The sequence below is a fragment of the Manis pentadactyla genome, chromosome 17 (assembly GCF_030020395.1).
Source record: "Manis pentadactyla isolate mManPen7 chromosome 17, mManPen7.hap1, whole genome shotgun sequence".
Classification (NCBI taxonomy): domain Eukaryota; kingdom Metazoa; phylum Chordata; class Mammalia; order Pholidota; family Manidae; genus Manis; species Manis pentadactyla.
Window position 1 is genome coordinate 49,531,773 of NC_080035.1, and position 23,529 is coordinate 49,555,301.

Genomic DNA, 23,529 nt, shown 5'->3' on the forward strand with positions numbered 1-23,529 from the left:
CTTTCATTGTATAATTTTGGTTGTATATGAACATGCTGAGTTGTACATCTCTGCTTTCCTGCTCTCTCCTGGAGTGTTTTCCCTGCTTTGTCCACCAGACAAATCCCTAGTTTATCCTTCAACCTTTTCTTTAGACATAAGCTCCTGAACTCTTCCCTGAGCACTCCAAATAGTTAAACTGCTTTTTCTAAGGGTTTCAGTGTCACTTACTTCTATCTATTTCCAGTGTCACTTACTTCTGTTGCTCTTGTCCTGTTGTATTACAGCTGCTGTTTTACATGTCTGACTTCCATCTTAACTGTGTGCACAGGCCATGTGTTATTCACATTTGTAACTCTAGCATCTAACAGAATGGAGAGCAATAAATAGTTGCATGTTTATAATTTGGCTGAATTGATAGAACCTCAACGTGCTCAGGCCCAACAGATACTCCAAGTCTCATTCCAATGTAGTAGCCTTCCCACGGTGGTCTTGATGGCACTCCTCACCCACCACCCCAAGGGAAATGGTCTTACCTTCCTCTACACATCCAGAACACCTTATTTGTCCTACTTTTTTGATACATGCAACTTGAATTTTGATGTTTGGGAGGAATTTTTTTTCTCCTAAACTGTCACCTCTTTTATGTGAAAATTCGATTTCTCATCTTTTATCTCTTCTAACATCTAATACATGTTCTTTGCAATTATCAGAAGCATAATAAATATGGGTTAAATAGATGAATTGGTACATAATTCATTTAATGGTCATTAATCAAAGCAAAATCAAAGGAACTTAGAATTTTAAGAGAATTTTGTAGTAATTTAATTTCTTCATCTTACATATAACCAAGTTCAAAGTTCTGCCACTGTTTTCAAGATCTCAGTGCTTAAGAAGGGAAAAGTAGGGCAAGATCCAAAGTCTCCTAGGCCCCAGGCAATGCTTTTATATATTTTCAATTATACTACTTTGCTTCTTTAAGTGTGTAAGGTATCATGTGAGTCTTTTTTTGATGCTTTACATGATAATGTGTCCAATTAATTATTTAGTTTTTCAATGATAGTTATTAAATTATAAAAAGATCTTTGACATATAACTATTTTAAAAGCAAAGAATTTTCCATTTTGATAAATTATTATTTTAAAAACAGAGTAAAATAGCGTTCTCAAAATCAAAGCAGGTTGAGGTAAAAGATATAAAGCTATTATAAAATGAGATCTTTATATAAACATAGTCATTGTCATCTCTGAGAAAGGGCCTTAAGAAGAAAACTACCCTTAGAACTCATTTACAAATATTGTATACTCAGCAGCGAATTATTTCCTTTTAAAAATAAATAATATCTATTTACATTAGTTAAATGGCTTTATTTCTACAAGCAGTCTGGCTTATTACTATCATTCTTGGATTTTGTATATATATTTTATTCATGCATTTTGCACATATATGCATACAAATTATATAAGTGTGTGTAGCATCAGTTTATCATAGTCGCCATATTATACAGATAATTGATTCCCTGTGTTTGAAAAATTGACCGACATTTTATGTCTGAAAGGTGATTGTTGAGATGTAAGTAAGAAAATGTGGTCCTTTTGGACTCTAGCAAACATGTTCTCAGAAGCACTGAGGGATAATTTCTAATTATCTTTTTTTAATAAGCATTCTGACTTATTTTTAATACAACTTAACACAGAATTGTGGAAAATATTTTTAATGAGATAAATACTAATTATAAGTTGTGACAATAAATCTGGTTATCTGTGGCAAATGCTTACAAGTGATGTTTACATATTTATCTTCCTCTAAAAGTTCTGTAGCTTTTTTTCATGCAAATAGATTGCTAAAATTTAAATAAATTTTATTTAAAAATATATGTAAGTATATAGCTACTTTTTTAAAGAAATTTTGAAAAAGAACATCTTAAACATTTCTATTACATAAATTTGCCAAAAAAAGAAATCAAATCTATAAAAATTGTCAAGAGTACATTTCAAACACTTTAAGAATTACCTCATATCATAAGCAAAAATTAACTCAGAATGGAACATAGATCTAAGTATGTGAGATAAAATTATAAAATTTCCAGAAGAAAATTCAGCAGAAAATTTTGTGTGACTTCAGGTTCAGCAATGAATTTTTTGGAGATAATACCAAAAGCATAATGATGATTTGTACTTCCTTCAGATTAAAAGGTTTTGTTCTCAAAGACACCGTTAAGAATGAAAAAGAAATTACAGACTGGGAGAAAATATTTGTATCATGTATCTTTTAAAATACTTATATCTAGAATACAACTCAGTGAGAAGATAACCCTCTTTTTAATTTTTTTATTATTTATTTATTTATTAAATTAAACAATAGTTGATATGCAATATTTTATTGATTTCAAGATTACAACACGGTGACTCAACAGTTGTACACATTATTAAATACCCCAACTAGTGCAGTTACTATCTGTCAATATGGAAAGACGCTACAGAACCATTGACTGACTATATTCTCCATGCTGCATTTCCATCCCCATAACCAACTTATATTATGATTGAGACATTTGTGTCTCTTTATCTTGCTCACCCACTCCACCCACTCCACCCACACACCCCAAACCCTCCCCCATTTTAACCACCAGTCACTTCTCAGTGTCTATGCATCTACTGTTGTTTTGTTCATTTTGTTTTGTTTTGCTTTTATGTTCCACATGTAAGTGAAATCATGTGGTATTTGTCTTTCTCCACCTTGCTTATTTCACTTAGCATAATATCCTCTAGGTCCATCCATGTTGTTGCCAATAGCAGGGTTTCTTCTTTTTGTGGCTGAATAGTACTCCATTGTGTATGTGTACCACATCTTTACCCATTCATCTAGTGATGGACACTTTAGTTGCTTCCCTATCTTGGCTACTGTAAATAATGTGTCAATAAACATAGGGGTGCATATTTCTTCCTGAATCAGGGCTTTGTTTTCTTCAGGTAAATTCCTAGAAGCGAATTACTGGGTTGTATGGCATTTCTATTTTTAGTTTTTTGAGACATCTCCATATTGCTTTCTATAGTGGCTATACCAACTTACATTTCCACCAACAGTGTAGGAGGGTTCCCTTTTCTCCACATCCTTGCCAACAGTTGTTATTTCTTGTCTTTTGAATAGTGGCCATTCCAACTTGTATAGGTCATATCTCATTATGGTTTTGATTTGCATTTCCCTGGTGATTAGCAATGTGGAACATCTTTTCATGTGCCTGTTGGCCATCTGTATTTCTTTCTTGAAACAAAATGTGTATTCAGGTCCTCTGCCCATTCTTTTAATCAGGTTATTTGTTTTTTTTGGTGTTGAGTCATATTGATGCCCGGGTTCTTGTTCACAAAGCTGAAGAATGAGCTTCACAAACACTCAAAGTAGGAGAGCAAGGTACAGGCTTTTATTTAGAGATAAAGTGAGAGGACAGAGCTCCCAGCTCATGCCAGGAGGGGACAAGAGAGTCCGTGGTTGGCTCATTGTCTAGGGGTTTTATGCGCCGTTGAGGATTTTCAGGAATGAGGGTAAAGGATTAGGGGTGCAGACTTGTAGGACCGCCTGCCATGCCCCCAAGGTGGGTTGGGTTGTTGTCTGTTTGCTTGGGTTGTTTATAGTTTAGGTTGCTTACCAAAGTAGTCTTTTGCCTAGGTTGCAGATTACTTGATTAGGATTAGAGAAGGGAAAATAGCACATAGTTACAATTAAAATAAACTGGGCCTTTTAGCAGGATAAGATAAATTTTACATTGTCATGATGTAATTGATACAATAAAGTGATGGTTTATGCTGAGATACTTTTCTTTATCTGCAGAATGCTCAAACATTCCAGGCCAAGTTGCTCCTAGCCTTTTGAGCTTTAAGTGATTTCACTGAAGAATGTCTGTATTTTTAGTCATGTATACAAATCTTTACCCTAGAGAATTAGTGTAACTCGGACTTTGCATAATGCTTAATACAGAGTTTTGATAGGGACTTCTTTGCATATTGTTACATTGTTCTGACTGTAATTATCTTGCTCTGCTTTTTCTCTGGAGGCCCTCACCCTTCTCTGACTACATCCATGGTCCCTGTCTCGATATGTGTTCTTTATAAGTGTATTTTTCCATACTGTAGGTTGCCTTTTTCTTTTGCTGAAGGTGTCCTTTTCTGTACAGAAGCTTCTTAGCTTGATGTGATCCCACTTGTTCATGTTTGCTTTTGTTTCCTTTGCCCAGAAAGATGTGTCCAGAAAAAAAATTCCTCATGCTTATGTTCAAGAGATTTTTCCCTGTGTTTCCAAGAATTTTATGGTTTTATGTCATATATTTAGGTCTTTAATCCATTTCAAGTTTACTTATGTGTATGGATCTAACTATCTTTTAATATTTTCTATATAAAAGGTAAATAAGATTTGCGGCCGTCCCACCAGAACACCTACACAAAGCCCCCGTTGTTCTTTTGATGGGAGCAAGGAGAAGCACGGACTGAAGATCTCTGCGAGACATGGTGAAGAGACACTTGCCAACAGAAGAAAGTAAGACATTTGTTTTACAACCAGAAAGAGAAAAGAAAGTAAGCCATTCATTTTACAACAGAATAGAATGTATTCAATGAAGTAGAATGAAATATGCTGTTGAAGAAAAAAAGATCGACATTAATTATTTTCAAAATTCAGTGGTGCCTTCTATTCAATTCATTAATAGGAACATAAGTTCAACTTTTGAGATGAATAAAATGTCTGAGACAAGGGACATTTTCTATGATACAATATGGCAGTTCCTGGGCAAATAATCACTGTGCACTTGAAGTGTGGCTAGAATAGTGTTGTTCAGTAGATCCCTAGGACTAACCTTGTTTAACTGAAACTTTATGCCCCTGGATTACTAATTCTCCATTTCTACCTTCCTATGGTCAGAAATAATGTATTGAACACCTCAAAATTTGCTAAGAGGATAGATGTCATGGTTAAATATTCTTACCACAATAAAATAAGCATTTCAAAAATGGGGCTATTGTGATTGAGTATTGAAGTTTTCATTTTATTTAATTTTAATTGTGTTTGGTCTTAATTCCACATGTAGCTAATGGCTACTTACTGGACAATGGAAAAGAGAAAGAGTATTCATGTAAATGTTGTGATAGCATATTACTGATGTTAAACATCTGTTTAAAAAATGGTTGAATAGAAAGAAGTTTCTGTACATTTTACCTGGAGTGCTAAAAATGCTATTTGTTGATTCAAAATGGTAAACATTGAGTGGCTTGCTTCTATAACTCACATTTCTACCACTATGCCCATCATTATTTTGCATGTTAAATTAAAGCCTTTATTGATGTCCCTTTGCTTGATAATTTGCAATTAAAACTGAAAAACACTTAAAACTGGAAGAAACTATTATTTTATTTATTTTTGTGTTTAGTCGACCAGTGTTTATCCTGGCCAATAGTATATTCTCAGTGGATGTTTTTGAATTGAACTGAAATTCAGAATTCTGTATTTATTTATTCAAATAATTATTTCAATTGGTATTCTATGAAGAATTCAGTATTTCACATAGCTTTGCTCTCTATAATGTAAAATCTGTTTCTTTGCTCTTGGGACAGCATTCCTAATTGCCTCATTCTCTCCTCAAATGGGCAGTAATTTGGAATAAAGATCTGGGCTATTGCTGGATATTTGCTACAGCTCAAAAGAATTACCAATTTGTTTGCATATAAAGTAGCTGTTCTTTTTTTCTCTAAACATCTATAATGCCCAGCAATCCCCTTCCTGCATTTGAGAAATCAGTGAACTTTGGCTAGCATGTAGTATATAGTGGCTAGTATATAGTGTGTGGTGGTTCTTACAGTAAAAGTCAGCTAAAGAGGATCTTAAGCTCATAAAGATTATGTGTGTTTTACCACCAAGACAACTCAGTTGTTGCAAAAACAAAACAAAATCCAACTCTTAACATCGCTTATTCACTAGTGGAAACTAAACCCATGTAAGCGGTATGTTACAAAATGGCTCAAGAACAAGGCCTGGCTCTTAGGAGTGGAAAGGTTTGTCAGTATCTATCCTGGCCACTGAGTAGACCTCCTTGTCACTGGTGTTGCTTACTCAATATTTCTGTGTCCCTGACAAGCCAGCCACCATTAGCCATTGCCCATGAAACAGGGTAGATCTGTCACAGGCTGGTCTCATGCCACACAAACTGAACAACCACAGGGAGTGTATGGGAACCCACTTAAGATTTCCTTTTCACACATTTTATTGTCATTCCTGCATGGGGCTTACCTGCTGTGGTAGTATGTTTCTGCTTGATGCCTATATATTGTGCAGACCTATCTATAAACTAGACATGATTTTATTTATCTTTCATCACTGATCATTTCTCATGAAATCACAAATTGTCTCTGAAGTGGGGAAATGTAGCAGAAGTAGGTGCTGAGTGAGTTTGTGGTGCTTTCCACTCATGTTACCTTTTGCTTTTCCCACCTCCTTGAGCCTATTTCCAATAGATCACTTCCATGTGATGATATGTTGCTCCTACAAAAGGCTGATATTAGAGCCAGGCAATGAAATAAGTACCAGGGAGTGCTTAGTTCATTGTGGCCACCTCATGTTGCCTTTGCACTTGCGAGCTCACAGTCAGGTATGAGATTTCTATCCAGCTTAGTTGCAAACCAACTACCTCAGCCAACCAACCAAATAAACAAACACACAAAAACAAATTTTAGCCCAAGAAGGAATGACTTTACTTTAAATCCTTTGATGTTGATACTATTATTCTTCTAATAGGGTTTTCCAGTCTCTGAAGAATATCTTTATTTGCCACTGGTACTTCAGACACCATTGAATGAATGAATGATTTGGGTCATCTGGACTGAATATCAGAGCAGCTTGCAGAACACCAGGCTACAGAGACTTTTCTTTCTCATTCAGAAGCTCCTTGGGGTTACTTTGTAACTGAAATATAACCCAAGTTATATTTCAAGTTACATATAGCAAATAACCCAAGTGCGTACTATGTTTTCTCTAATATGCAAAGGATACCAAAGAACATGGTACCTCCTCCTGTGTGCTAGGTCATCTTAAGTGCAGACATTTGCCTTTACGTTAGAAGAATATCCCAATCAGATCCAGACTACTAGACATTTAGAAAGCCTGCTGAATAGTCAAGCACTTGCAATGTCAATATTTTTCCCCACCGGAGGAATGCACATGTACTGAGGCATCTAGGATGATGTGATGGATATTTTATTCACAGCATGGTGTCCTGTAAGATGTGCAGGTGACCAAGGCTTCTGTCTGTCATGGAGTGGGAGGACTGCCCTGAGGTCAAACCCTGAAGGGGCTCTTGTCAGCTAAAAGTGAAATGTTTCTAATTGTCCTTACTCATTGTTAAAAAGAGAAAAACATTTGCCAAATTGTTAGCTAGATAGCATGTGGCAGGACTTGTTTTGATTTGCTCTAGCAAATACCACATACAAAGGAGGATGTAATCAGAGTCACTGTCTGATTCAGGTTATGACAATTGAACGGTTCTCCAAGTCTACCTCCCTGTGTACAGACCAGCCAGAAATGAGGTGCATGGTGGGTTGTGAGGATCACCCTGCTGCATTTTTCATGTCTTTGATGATGGCCCTAATTTCAGCAATTTCCTGGGGATCAGGTATACTTTCGTTTTACTGTTTTTGCAGGGAGAGAGAGTTTTAGGGATTTCAATGTGCCCTTCACTCTGTGAGCTGAGGAACCAGTGTGGGGACTGTGCAAGGAGCATGTGTGTCTGTCTCAGCTACGTGTTCAGAAGTGTGAAGTAAATACCGGGTGGTCTGTGGGCTCACTGCACCCAGTATGAGACAGACTGAGCCTGAAATTCCATTTTCCTCTGACCTCTTTAAGCCCTCATTTAGGCTTAGAATATAATGGTGTCTGGGTTTCAGGATTAAAGTCAACTCACAGTTGGTGTCTAATAACTCCAGGAAGGGAAAAAGGGCCACAGGTCCCAGTAGGGAAGATGTGGAGGAAGATTTTTACTACATAATTGTTGTGTTTACACAGGGATCCTTCTCCAGGAGGCCCAGCCTTATTAAGGTCAAGGTGCTCTGAAGCTGAGAACTAGGAGCTTAGTGACTGAGACGGTGAATTTATTTTATGGCAAATAACGTGACATTTCTTTTTACATCTTTAATTTCCAAAGATTTTTATCTTGATCTTTCTTTTCTTTTAATTATGAAATTTTACTGATCTGTTGTCTGTTAATAAGCCAATAGTAGCTCTCTGTTTGTTGGTTTTTGTATTATTGCTTTATCTTTGAAGGATTTTGTTAACTCTTTTAAGTCCCTTTATTTACGCTTGTTTTTCAAAGTTCTCTTAGATAGTTGTGAAATGAATTTTCCCAAATATATTTTATCATCTCTTGCTTGAGTTTTGACTGATTAGGACAAAATAGACTGATTTGGACAAAAGTATGTTTATAGTGCTGTTTGTAGTACTATTCTGAATAGCCATCCTAGTGGCTGTTGGTAGGACTGGATTTTCTATGTCGATGATCGTATGGTGCACTGATGCAGCCATTTTGGAAGGAGCTTTTATATATAAAGGAGTTTTATATGTAAAACTCATATATTCCATGCACTTTTCCATCTCTTTAGGATGTATCCAGAGAAACTCTTGCTCCTATTTACAAGGGTCATTCTTAAATATATGTGGCTGCTGAGAGTTAGAGGGCAACTCTATGTCCATAACAAGAAAATGCAGAAGTAAAAAGCCTTTGGAGCATTATTAAGCAGTCAGAAGGAAATAACATGATTTCCATGCATAAAAAATATTATGATTAGAGAGAAAAAGCTATTGAGTGAAATTAGAAAATAGTGTAATGCCATTTTGATAAATTAAAAATATATAAAGATCAGTATATGGTTTTCAAGGAAAGGATATGGCAAAGTATGAATATTAGAATGGATATTTATAGAAGGACAGGAAGAAGGCTAAGAGATGAAGAAAATATAGGAAAATAAAATAAATATGCTTTTCCCAGGATAATTATGATGAAGTATGCCAGGAATTGAGGAGTATGCTTAATTTAACTCTCTCTATGTGGGAAAATATGTGTGTGTGTGTGCATATATATAAATACACTTATGTAAGCTATTATTTTATAGCTTAGATGAAAAGTTGTTTTTGAAAATGTTTTTCTAATTAAAAAAGTAGTTAAAAATCTATTAGTAGAAATTTATCAATATTCTCAGTTTTTCAATAACTTTTTTTTCTTGACATTTCATATGCTAAGCATAGATAACTTTCATTATTGTGTATAGTAGACATAATAATTATCCAGACTGAAATAAAATATGCCAAGAAGAGTTGTTGACTTGTTGGGGTTCCCTGCTATAAACTCATTAATTAAAACAAAATAAAAGTTTATTGTAAGAAAGAGGTTAAAGGTAAAAATGAGTTTCCAGTTGACTCATCGAAATCATTAGAAAAACAACTGCTTTGTCCCATTCATAAAAATGTAAAGTTTAAAAAAAGTAACATTTCCGGAGTTAGTTTTTATAAATTAACATTATATCCATGACTGTTTTTAAGCTTTCTTTATATATTTGTGCAATTCTTATGAGAATACTGATAACAAAAACTCCTTTCTATAAACTTAAGCCAATTTAAAATTATTAAAAACAAAGCTATGGAACAAAAGAATTAAACAGTTTCTAAAGCTTGGCAAATTGCTCTAGTAGCTGAACAAAGTACATTTGCCAATGTAAGTGGAGATAAACAGTATGATATGTTTGCTAAAAATTTGAAATATATTTCTGCATATAAATAAGTCAAGTTTTTAAAAATTATATTGTCATAGTTTACTTTAGAATTAGTTTCACTCATGACCTGTTGTTTAAGCTTATCTTCAGTTTAGGGCACCCTAATTTAAAAAATATTTTCAAGTTTTTGTGACAGGATAAGAGTAATTCATATAGCTTTCCATTAGTCAAACAATTCCTATAAGGTTATGTTAATATGGTCATTTATGACTTATAAATAACTTGACCAGCTACATTTTTTTTTTTTTGCTAGCCAACAGTATGTATTAAGTGATGATTTCTTTATTCTCTAATGGGAATGTTTAGGCCATTTTTTACATTGATATGTAGCACCCTGAAATAGCTGAACTACTGAAGAACTACCATCTTGTTCTTTTCTTTCCCCATGTTTTTTATTCTTTGATCCTCTTTTCTTGCCTTCTTTTGAGTTTAACAGGTTCTTCTTACTTTTATCCTCATATTTTTATGAGGGGGTTTAACTCCCGCCCACGTCAGCCCCTTGGCGGCAGCTCACAGCAGTGCCTGGCTGTCATGGGGTCACAAAACGTGCCTCTCACTCAAGGTGGTGAGACCTAATAGGTGATGGAATTCACATTTCAGCTCTTGCTTAGGATTGTTTCTAGGGAATTGCTTCTAGGAATCTGACCTAAAGATATCTGAAAAAGTACTAAAAATAAATGCAGAGGAAGTGTAAGCTAAGGCAGAAGTATAGTATCTTATCCTAAATACAGATTTTTTCCTGTAAATTACCAAGTTCCTGACCCTTTGGTTTGCTTTATTCTCCCCCTTTCCTTCTCTATATTCATTTCATTGTCTTTTCCTTGCTCTATTCCCAACATGTAGGTTTACTTTTTATTTTTGAAATATATTTTATCTGATATTATGACTACTATGCAAGGTTTATTTTATTAACCTGTTATCTTTTTTATATTAAAACTCAATACTTTTAGTTAGCTGTAGATTATATGCACTTGTAAGGGGTAATATAGAGAGATCCTGTGCACCCTTTACCCAAACTCCCCCAATAGTAACTTCTTGTAAAACAGTAATACAAGGACAGCAACATTCATATAGTCAAGATACAGAACATTTCAATCACCCCAAGGATCCTTCATGTTGTGCTTTCATGTCCACACCCATCTGCATCCTCTCCTAATCACTTGTTTGGCAACCTCTAAGCTCTTCTCCATTACTATAATTTATTTCAATTCAAGAATGTGACATAAATGCAGTAATAAAGCATGTAACCTACTGGAGTTGACTTCTTTTACTCAGCATAATTCTCTTGAGGTTCATCTAAGCTGTGTGTACTGGTAATTTTTATTGCTAAATAGTATTCCATGGTAAGGATGTACCATGTTTAACACTGAGACACATCTGAGTTTTGTTTTTTTGTGTTTTTTTTTGGTGTTATAAATAAGCTCCTATAAACATTAATGTACAGCGTTTAGTGTGAACGTAAGTCCTTATCTTTTGGGGTTAAATGCTCAGAGGTGCAATGGCTGAGTAGTATGGTTGTTGGATGTTTAGCATTATAAAAAAATTGCCAAATTGTCCTCCAGTTCATTCCCACCAGCAATATATGAATGATCCAGTCTCTTTGACACTTCACCAGCATTTCGTGTTGTCACTTTTTATTTTATTTTAGTCACAGTGATAGGTATGCAATAATATTTTAATGTGGTATTAATTTGCATTTCCCCGATGCCTTCTGATGTTGGACATCTTTTCATGTGCTTATTTGCCATCTGTATATTCTCCTTGGTGCAGTGCCTCTTTTGCCTATTTTTTCAGTTGGATTGTTTGCTTTCTTACTGTTGATTTTTAAGACTTGTCTGTATATTCTATTTATGACTCTTTTGTTATATACATGCAGTTTAAAAATATTTTCTCCCAGTTTGTATCCCATGTTTTCTTCTTTTAGTGGGGTCTTCCACAGACAAATTTTTTACTGAAGTATTGTTGATGTACATCTTATATTAGTTTCAAATATACAACTCAGTAGATTACCAGTTACCCACATGATTAAATCTTCACCCTCACTAGTGCAGTTATTATCTGTCAACATAGAAAGATGTTATAAACTTATAGGCTATATTCTCCATGCTGTACTACCATTTCCATGACAATCTTATATTATGATTAAGGATTTTTGTGCTCCTTTATCCCCCTCACTCATCCAGCTATCTCAACCCCTCCTTACTGGGAACCATCAGCCACTGATCAGTGTCTATGAGTCTACTGTTATTTTATTCATTTTGTTTTGCTTTACTTCTAGATTCCACAAATAAGTGCAATCATATGGTATCTGTCATTCTCCACCTGGCTTATTTTACTTAAAATAATGCCCTCTAGGCCCATCCATGTTGTTGCAAATGGCAGCATTTCTTTTTTGTGGTTAAATGATATTTCACTGTGTATATGTACAACTTGTTCTTTACCCATTCATCTATTGATGGGCACTTTGGTTGCTTCCATATCTTGGCTATTGTAAATAATGAAGCAATAAACGTAAGGGTGCATATATCTTTTGAATCAGGAATTCTGTTTTCTTCGGGTAAATTCCTAGAAGTAGAATTACTGGGTTATATGGAATTTCTATTTTTAGTTTTTTGAGGAACCTTCATATTGCTTTCCAAAGTGGCTGCACCAATTTATATTTCCACCAACAGTGTAGGAGGGATCCCTTTTCTCCACATCTTTGCCAACACTTGTTATTTCTTCTCTTTTGAATAATGGCCTTTCTGACTGGTGTGAGGTGATATCTCATTGTGTTTTTCATTTGCATTTCTCTGATGATTAGTGGTGTGGAACGTCTTTTCATCAAATGGCTATTGGTATTTCTTCTTTGGAAAAATGTCTATTCAGGTCTTCTGTTCATTTTTTAATTGGATTATTTGTTTTTGGTGTTGATTCATATGAGTTCTTTATATATTTTGGATGTCATCCCTTTATTAGATCATTTACAAATGTATTCTCTCATAATATAGGCTACCCTTTTGTTCTGTTAATGGTACCCTTTGCTGTACAAGCTTTTTTAGTTTGTGTAGTCCACCTGTTCATTTTGCTTTTGTTTCCCTTGCCCGTGGAGATGTATCCAGTAAAAAATTGTTCATGCTGATATTCAAGAGATTTTTGCCTATTTTCTTCTAAGAGTTTTATGATTTCATGTCTTACATTTAGGTCTTTAATCCATTTCAAGTTTATCTTTGTTTATGAAGTTAGATAATAATGCAGTTTCATTCTTTCATGTAGCTGTCCAGTTTTCCCAACACCATTTATTGAAGAGACAGTCTTTTTGCCCTTATTTATTCATAGCTTCTTTATCTTATATTAATTGGACATATGTGTTTAAGTTTATATCTGGGCTTTCTCTTCTATTCCATTGATGTATGGGTCTGTTCTTGTGCCAGTACCATACTGTTTTGATTACTGTAGCTTTGTAGTATAATTTGAAGTCAGTGAAATTTGTTTTTTCTCAGGATTGCTTTGGCCACTTAGGGTTTTTTGTGGTTCCATATGAATTTTAGGATTATTTGCTCAAATTCATTGAAAAATGCCACTGGTAATTTGATAGGGATAGCATTGTATCTATACATTTCTTTGGGCAGGATGGCCATTTGGCAATATTTATTCTTCCTATCCAGGAGCATGGGGTAGATCTCTGCTTATTTTTGTCTTCTTTAATTTATCTCATTAGTGTCTTACAGTTTTTAGAGTACAGGGCTTTCACCTCCTTGGTTAGGTTTATTCCCAGTTATTTTACTCTTTTTGATGTAGTTGTAAATGGAATTATTTTCTTGATTTCTCTTTCTACTAATTTGTTGTTAGTGTATAGGAATGCAGCAGATTTGTGTGTATTAATTTTGTATTCTGGAACTTCACTGAATCCATTTATTTGAAGAGTTTTTTGGTGGAATCTTTGGGTTTTCAATATATAGTATAATGTCATCTTCAAGTAGTGACACTTTTACTTCTTTCTTACCAATTTGAATGCCTTTCATCTCTTTATCTTGTCTGATTACCTTGGCTAGGACTTCCAGTATGTTGAATAAAAGTGTTCTTGTTAAATATGTCTTAAATAAAATATGTCTTGTTCTTGATCTTACAGGAAAACTTTCAGCTTTTCACCATAGATTATGATGTTAACTGTGGGATTGTTCTATATGACTTTTATTATGTTAAGGTACATTCCCTCTATATGTATTTTGTTGAGTTTTTATAATGTGTCGATGTTGAATTTTGTCGAATGCTTTTTCAATATCTGGTGAGTAGGTCATACAGTTTTTATTCTTCTTTTTGTTAATGTGGTACATTGATTGACTTACAAATATTGTACCATCCTTTCATCCCCGGAATAAATCCCACTTGGTCATAATGGATGATCCTTTTGATATATTTTTAAATTTGTTTTGCTAATATTCTGTTGAGGAATCTATGTTCATCAGGGATATTTGTCTTTAATTTTCTTTTTTGTAGTGTCTTTGTCTGGCTTGAGTATTAGAGTGATGCTGGCCTCATAGAATGAGTTTGGAAGTATTCTCTCTTCTATTTTTTGGAATACTTTAAGAAGAATGGGTATTAGCTCTTCTTTAAATGTTTGGTAGAATTCAATTGTGAAGCCATCTTGTTCTGGAGTTTTTTTTTGTAGGGAGTTTTTTTGATTATCAATTCAATTTCATTACTGGTAATTAGTCTGTTTTTATTTTCTGTTTCTTCCTGGGTCACTCTTGGCAAGTTGTATTTTTCTAGGTATTTGTCTATTCCTTTGGGGTTGTCCAATTTATTCTCATATTATTTTTCTTGGAATTCTCTAATAATTTTTTTGTATTTCTGTGGTGTCAGTTGTCAATACTCCTTTATCATTTCTGATATTGTTTATTTGTGTCTTCTCATTGTTTTTCTTCATAAATCTGGATAGGAGTTTGTCTATTTTGTTTATCTTCTCAAAGAATCAGCTCCTGGCTTCATTGATTTTTTCTATTTTATTCTCCTCTATTTTATTTGTTTCTGCTCTGATCTTTATTATGTCCTTCCTTCTACTAACTTTGGGTTTCATTTGTTCTTTTTCTACTTTCTTTAGTTGTGAATTTAGACAGTTTATTTGGGATAGTTCTTGTTTCTTGAGGTACACCTGTATTGCTATATACTTCCCTCTTAGAACTGCTTTTGTGGCATCCCACAAATTTTGAACTGTTGAATTTTTGTTTTCATTTTGTCTCCTTGTATTGTTTGATTTCTTTCTTGATTTGTTTATTGATCTATTGATTATTTAGAAGCACATTGTTTATCCTCCATGATTGTGGTTTTTTTTTTTTCATTTAGTTTATTTCTAGTTTTACACCACTGTGGTCTGGGAAGTTGCTTGTTATAATTTCAATCTTACTGAATTTTTTGAGGCTCTTCTTGTGACATAACATGTGATCTATTCTGCAGAATATACCATGTACATTTGAGAAAAAAATGTGTCCTGCTATCTTGGGTGGAATGTTCTGTTAAGTCCATCTGATCTAGTGTGTTGTTCAGTGCCTCTGTTTCCTTATTTATTTTCTCTCTGGTTGATCTGTTCATTGTTATTAAAGTATGCTAAATTCCCCTAATATGATTGAGTTTCAATCTGTTTCTTCCTTTAGTTGTGTTAGTATTTGTTTTCCATATTTAGGTGCTCCTATGTTAGGTAGATAGATACATATATATAATTGTTATATCCTATTTTTGGCTTAATTCCTTTATCATTAAGCAATGTCTTTCATTGCCTCTTGTTCCTTTCATTTTTTTGAAATCTATCTTGTCTGTTACAAATAGTGCACCCCTGTTTTTTTCTCCTTATTGTTTGCATAAAATATTTTTTTTCCTTCCCTTCCCTTTTAGTCTATGTATATCTTTAGGTCTGAAATGATTCTCTTATAGGCAACATATAGATGGGTTTTGTTACTTTATCCATTTTACTATCTTCTGTCTTTTTATTGGTGCATTCATTCCATTTACATTAAAGGTAGTTATTGATAGGTATACATTTATTTCTATTTTATTAATTGCTTTCTGGTTGTTTTTGTAGTTCCTCTCTGTTCCTTTCTTCCTCTTTTATACTCTTCTTGTTATATGATAGCTTTTTTTTAGTGTTATTCTTGGATTTCATTTAAAATTTTTATTTAATATGTATTGTAGGCTTTAGGGTTATGGTTACCATAGGTTCTTTTTCCTTTGCTACACTTTCTGCTTTACATACCATAATCTGCATTTCTGGTATATCCCTTAACTGATTTTGTGTATAGTTTATTTTACTACTGTTGCTTTTCTTTTCTCTTTTTGTAACTTCAAACTTGCTTAGTTAGTAATTGGTCTGCTACCTTTACTGTGAGTTTATTTTCACTGATGAAAAATATTTAGGCTTAATTATATTTCCATCTACAGAAGTCTCTTGAACCTATCCTGTAAGGCCTGTTTAGTGGTGGTGAATTCTTTTAACTTTTATCTGGGAAACTTTTAATCTGTCCTTCAGTTCTGAAGGATAACCTTGCTGGATTGAGGATTCTTGATTGAAAGTCCTTATTTTCAATCATTAAATATTTCATGACACTCCCTTCTCGCCTCTAAAGTTTCTTCTGAGAAATCTGCTGATTGCCTGGTGGTGTTGCCATTATAAGAATTTTTTTTTGCCTCTCTCTAGGTGCTTTCTATACCCTCTCTTTATCCTTAACTTTCATCATTTTAATAATTATATGTCTCAATGTTGTCTTCCTGGGGTTCCTTTTGTTAGGGGCTTTATGCCCTTCCAGGACCTGGGTATCTATTTTCTTCCCCAGATTGGGGAAGTTTTCAGCAATTATTTCTTCAAAATGACTTTTTTGCTCCCTTGTCTCTTTTTTCTTCTGGTACCATTTTATGCAAATATTGTTTCATTTTTAATTGTCACACAGTTCTCTTATCATCCTCTCATTTGTAAAGATTGCTTCTTCTCTGTTCCTCAGCTTTGTTTTTTTCTGTTCTCTAATTTCCATCTCATTGTTTTCTCTACTTGCAATAATCTATTATTTTCCCTCCATTGTATATTTCATTTCAGTTATTGTATTCTTCATCTCTGAGTGGCTCTTTTTCAGCTCTTCTCTTTGTTGTAGCCCCCCGAGAATATCAATGCTTCTCTGCAGATCAGTGAGCGTATTTATGACTATTAGTTTGACTCTTTATCAAGATTGGTGATCTCTATTTAATTTAGCCCTCTTTCTGGTGTCTTATCCTGTTCTTATGTTTGGAATATATTCCTCTGCTTCCTCATTTTGTCAGGGTTACTGTTCCATCCTTTGTGTTGGATAGATCTGCTATACATCTTGGTCTAGAGAGTAATGGCTTTATGAAGAAGGTGTTCTGTGCTACCTAGAAGCTCAAGACTCTTTGCTCACCTATGCCTTGTTCTCCTTTGTGGTGGAGCCACGGCTGCTGTTGGATTGTGGTGGGGCCACCTTTCTGCCTGTCTGCCAGCAGTAGCTGATCTCAGTCTGCTGTGGTTGGCATTTCACCTCAGCCAGTCATTCATGAATCTTGCAGTGGCGCTTCTACTGGGAGCACTGTGGTGGGGCACCTTCTGCCTGCCTAGCCACAGTGGTGGTGCTAGTGGGCAGTGGGTGGGCAGGACTCGTGTGCAGGGGAGTGTGGCCCAGTATAGTGCCACCCATGAGGAGGAAGGAGCTTTTGGAGCTCGCTCCCACAGATGCCTTCCCAGTGGGCTTAGAGAGGGCCAATAATTCTGAGAAAGCCTCCCTGTGTGTGCCCAGCTGAAAAGTCTGACTGATGCTGGGCTGAGTGGTTTGAGTGGGCTGGTGGTCACACAGGGAAGTGCCTAGGGGCTGAGCTGCCTTGAGGGAGATGGAGTGCTTTGGGATGGCTCCCATATTTGCCCACTCAGCTGGGCTGGGGAGGGCTGGAGAAGTGACATCCACCTGCCCTTTCTCCTGCAGAGAGAGGTCCATCTGACCCCTGACCCTCTGGCATTCTTCCCACTGCTGGTAAATCTTTCAAACTGCTGCCTCTATGTTAGGTCTTAGTGGGACCAACAGAGCATGCCTGTCCTCTATAAGCAGCAGGAGTCCCAGCCTCCCAGTTTTCCAACTCTCCATGGTGTCCAGCCCTGCTAATCACCAAAGCCTGATGCAATGTGGACTTGTGTTCCCAGAGCAGATCTCCAGGGCCAGGTGTGCAGAGTTACTGAGTGCTTATCCCCTCCCCACTCCATTCCTCTCCCTCCCTCTTGTGGGCTGGGATGGGGGAATGGCTTGGGTGATCATGGCTCTGGTACTTTACCCTCCTCTGTGTGGTGCTCTCTTCTTCACCAGGTGTAGATGATCTGTTCTGAAGTGTTCAGGCCATTTTTCAGGGTTAGGTGTATGTGCTGTAGTTGCTTCTTTAGTGTGTATGTGGGAGGTGGTTTCCACCGTGCCTTCCCTCTCCACCATCTCTTTTGCTGGACCACCTATTCCCAACATTTAAAGAAGAAAATTTTACTTATCAGAATCTTTCCTGAATCTGAGCATTGTGTTGTGCTTGCCCCTCATGGAATATTGCAGTGTTTTAGCTTGTAAGGAGGGGAGCTAACCACAACATTGAATTCTTTTCATTTTCTTTAGGAGTTTCAACTGTAGTTATTCAATCTATCCTATTTTTTCCACTTATAGAGCATGCTAATAATGAGCTAATTGGAGACTTTGAATTATTGTTACATACAAGTTACAAAGATCTCCAAAGTTGGGAGAGGCAAGGAAGAGCTACTGCTCCTTTAAACATCTGGCAAAGTTTCACTATTTAGCTTTCTTGGGCAGAAACCAAATCAGCACATCTGTAAAGGGCATTGCACTCATATAGTTGTCTAAACCAGCCCAGGCAAAATGATTTCCCCGTGGCAGTTCTGCTCTCTGCTTGATTTCTTGAAGTTAGCTGGTAAGAATAAGCTATTAGCAAGCTTAAATCGGTGATAATTAGCTGTACATTATTATTTCAAAGTGGTGTGGCTGTGCCAATTAAGTGGGTAATTAGGAAAACCCCAGGACAATAAATTAAGGCAGAATCTCAACACCAGTGCTCCATCTGTTCTCTGGCAAGCTTTCCAAGTAGCCAAGCCTCTCATTTATGAATGTGCCAAGGAAGGGGGTCGGCCGCATGCATGGGTTTGCTTTGGGGTGATAGAGATGTCCGAGGTACTTAATAAAAATAAAATGTTTTTGATATCATAGAGGATTTTGATATGAAAGTGGGAAAAGGAGAATTTTTACAAAATTGGCTTTTTAATGTTTGACAGAAAATATAATAGTTGTTTTATGAGTTTTTGTCTTTCTCCGTTTTCACTTCAGAATGTAATGGAATATTGTATCATCAAGCAGTTCCATTTTATTCTAATGTGTTTCTTAAAGCTTGATTTGAGTAAGAGTTTTACCATGCGGAATATTAACAATTTTGTTTTTTGAATTAAATAAACTAAAGAGGACACGTGTAGTTATGTAGTTTAAGGAGAGGAATGAGTCAGAGCATGATTCTGATTCAGGATGTGTCTCTCTATAAAAGTAAAATATTTGTTACCCTGAACATCACAAAAGAACACAGGGAAGTGGTTAAAAGTAAATAATTAAACAGAAAAAAAATTATATATATACTGAATGAAGAAACTTAATGTTATTTAGGATTATTGCCATGGTAGCTGTAATAGGTTCATATTAAGTAGGATCAGTTAGCCTAAAATACATGAATCTGTAGCTACATAGTCAAACCTTAGTTAGCACAATACTTTATTAGTGAAGCTAAAATTAATTTATATTTACAAATCTTGATATATGTGTTCGGATGTGTTTGTTTATATGAGTAAATCAGTATTGATATACTGAGCTCAGTGGTGAATTGTGCATGTGCTTATTCAGTGGTTGAACATATCCATAGGTCAGGAAAAAGTCAACTCTTTGAGAAAAGTTTTATATTATTTATAGGACTGGAGAAAGCAATTTCCAATCTATTTCCTAAAAGGAAGTTAGTGCTTCTTTGAGGTGCCACTATTATTTATTAGCTGTAACTTTAATTTATTAAAGTAAAAGTCAGGTTCCGTTCAGTGAGAACATTTCTGCTTAATTTAAAACAGTGCTTAGGGAGTGGTGGTGGTGCAGGCACAGGACAGGTAAGGCCAAAGTGAGGCTTTGGGAAGGGGGCAGGAGGCCCAGCCAGAACAGGGCTGATGAAACGTGAGCCACAGGGCAGGCCAGCATCAAGCCCTACATGTATAATGAAACACAGGACCCTAGGGGGTCAAAAACGAGGCACACAGGAAGAAGGAATGCCAGAAAGCAGAGCAAACATATGGCAAAAGTTTAGGCTGGTGGTGCTTAACCTTTGTGGGTTCTGTATCCCACTGGGAATATGATAAAAACTTTCCAGATGAAAGCAAAGTCATAAGCAAATACATGTAAAATGTTGTTATATTGAAAAGCAGTTTGCTCCACCTAAAGCTACTATTAAAAACAAAGCCTTTAAAAATGGGTGTTTGCTCTTACTTTCTAGATGTTCATGGAAAAACAAAATGAGTATCAAGCAGTATTTGTGCTAAAATGCGAGATGGCTTCAGCTTCCTGGAATGAACTAGAGGTTGAAATTGAGATTGGTCCTTGGTGTGACTCTCTATAGATGCTTGGTATCCAATAGATAACTCACTTTTGGTTCTGATGGTAGCAAGTATTGAGAATTATAGAAAGCAAACTTGGGTAGCTACCACTAGCTGCAGTTAGAACTCTTATTTTTTGCTTGCTGAGATGAAGATAGGCTTATATTAGCAAGCATGAGATTTATTCTAAAGTCTTCAAGTTGCTTTGATGTTCCATAATACTTTTGGCCCTCAAGTTAATTTGCAACATCTTTAATATTGAGGCTGTCTACTTTAAGGTCATTTCAGTTGAAATGTCTCCTCAAATTCCTTGCTACAGAGAAAGTAAAAAAAAAAAAAAGATTTCCTTAGCCGTAGGAAGAATGATCTTTAAATTGAACAGTTTTCTAACTGCTTCTCCAAAAACCTTCTATTTCCCAGGAGCAGCTTTGCCGAATGGGATAAAATCTTTCCAATACTGTTTATAATCACGACTATAGGCTTATCTCATTTATGTGGCTCCAAATAGCCCCCCACCAAGAAAATCAAACTGTGAATTAAGTTCTTCCTGTACAACATACTTGAGAATATATTTTCTTTCTTTCTTTTTTTTTTTTTCTCCTTGCAAAAAGCAAATCTTTTATTTCTTTTCCTTTGGAAATTCAGTGAACATCTGTAGAGTTGTAAAGAATTTCAAATCCAGCCTCTGGTTTATTTTACTCAATTTCTTGAAGCAGTGAGGAAGATTTAAAGTCATGTCATATTAAAATTGATAATTTTTATAGGAATGTATAAAAGGTATTTCATAATTTTTAGCAGAATCTACGGGGCCTAAATTAAAATAATAAGTGAGGCTCATTTCTTTTACTGAAGTAGCAAAATTAATTGTTTTTAGAAGCATCCTGGGTTCTCAATGTGCAGCAAGAGTACCAAACACTTTCTTCCAATGGTTTTGCATAGAATAGACGACTGCCATCAGTTTAAGTTTATCAAGAGTATGGGAAGCATCTACACAATGCATATAGATAATTGGGAAAAATGAGGAGCAGGTAGCATCAAGGGGGTTATATTTTTTTCTAGTTGCATGTTGAGTGGAAGTGACAAAAGCTGTCAATTCCTCCAAATTGTCTTCAAAGTAGAAGCAGTGCATTTCTACAGCAGATTATATTATTTTATACAAACACTGCATTTCCCCCCCTCCCCCATTTTCACTCTCAGACACAAATCTCTATCACCCGTTTCCAGGGCACAGCATTGTCTTGAGAATCATGTGCAGAATCTTGTGCTTGCAAGTGCAACTGATGGAAATTTGAAGTCAGTTTCAGGATGATTCTTTCTGTTTAGGTCTGTATTTGTAGTGTTACAGACTTTCAGATCAAGTTTCTTTCTCAAAAATATGATTCTTTCTGTTTAATGATTTTTGAAGATGAATAGGTGATTGATCTTCCCACCTCTTGTTGGTTTCCCCTTCCTTTAGAAGGAATCTTGTTAGACATGGAATTCTGCATCTGTGGGCTACTGCAAATTGAGTAAACCCAAAGGGTTTATAGTGTTTGGTACGTCTACATTTTCCAGGGCAAGCTAAGCCTTACATAAACAGATATATGAACAATCACAATAGAAGGATGTATTATTTTAATTCCTATCACATGGACAACATTTTAGATGTCATAATTGAGTAAAGGCAATTATACATGACTCAACTCTGGTCAATAATATTCTATGCCACCCAAAATAATACCTGGATTATATGGAACATTCAAGAACAATTTTTTTCCAAAATGAGAATTACCGGAATAATAGGAATAGTATTGAAGACTAAAATACCTCATTTCCTCTGAACCCTATTAATTACAGTTTTCCTGACATTAAAACCTATCTTCACTACCAGGGTCCAGGAACACAAATATTTGCAGTGAGAAATATACAATAACTGAAAATGCAAACAGGAACAGTTTGTACCAGGCATATATTTCCCATCAGTATGGTACATTTGTGGACAGAGGTAACCAGGAATATCTGATTGAAATCACAAAATGAAAAAAAAAAAAAGAATGAGGAAAAGCCCGTTTATTAGCAGACTATTAAAGGGAAAGTATTAATGTTCTGCTAATACCAAGAGAGGACAATATTGTCCAGAATATTCTCTTGTCCTCTAAGTTATGGAGTTTATAGTTAAATTGTTAATAAAAACCACAAAAAATATCTTAGTGATAAAGAGGAATATCAAAGATTTGACCTAAAATGCTGTATCTCAAAATATAGGCATTCAATAATAATTTTTTTGTCAATGACCTATACTAGAATGTTTAGGTTGGCAAATATTCCATTTGCCTTAACGTTCTTAATGTTGGTCTTGACCCAATCATATCATACACATTTTTTTTCTATTGAAAACCAATAACGTGCTTCCTGAACCTAGAAGAGCTGAACAAATACTTTGCATATTTTCATTCAAATGAACAAAAAGTTATGAGGTAGGAGGAATTATATCACATCCCTTTTGGAATGGATGATCAGTTTCCTTCATACTATCTGATTTTTTAAAATATCAGATACTTGGTCCTGTGTTTGTTTTTATAAATGAGTTCAGGTCTTTTGTTTAAAGTCCTTTTTAATGGAGAACAGAGCGCTTTTGAGGTACATTTTTACAGCATCGGAAAACGAGATGAGAGCTAGTTTTGAAAACCCAGTTTTGACATCAGGTTTAAATCACTCCTTTTAGAGGAAAATGCTTTCAGAAAGGGTGCCTTTAACTGGGACATTAAATGGTGATGTGTTGGCTTTGGAGGGTTATTGAAAAGTGAGAAATAGAGGCGTCTATACTATCTAAGATGGCTATGAACGTACAGTTCAGCACTGGTATAAAATCACCACCAGAGAGTATTAAACATGCAGCACCTGTCAGAACTGTCAGAAGAAAATCCTCTGCAGAGGGAATCTAAGGAGATTAGCATATTTCCAGGGCTCCTTCAAATTTGTCCTTCCCGGTTTTTCCTCGGTGCTCCCCAACCTACTGCGCATCTTAACCCTCCTGCTTTGTTGAGGAAGCACATCTAAGGAAGGGAAATCATGTCACCTGAACAAGAACTTCCTATAAAGAGGAAAAATCCTGGAATCATTTAGTCAGGAAAAAAA

General features: G+C 35.4%; 1 protein-coding gene across 1 annotated transcript in view; it reads left to right on the top strand.

Annotated features, from left to right (window-relative positions):
- Window positions 1-23,529, top strand: part of GPC5 (glypican 5) — a 685,014-nt gene that overhangs the window by 305,724 nt on the left and 355,761 nt on the right. The window contains exon 4 of the mRNA XM_036893786.2: window positions 4,376-4,509. Within this exon, the coding sequence (XP_036749681.2) occupies window positions 4,376-4,509 (134 nt within the window). The remainder of the gene's footprint in view (window positions 1-4,375; window positions 4,510-23,529) is intronic.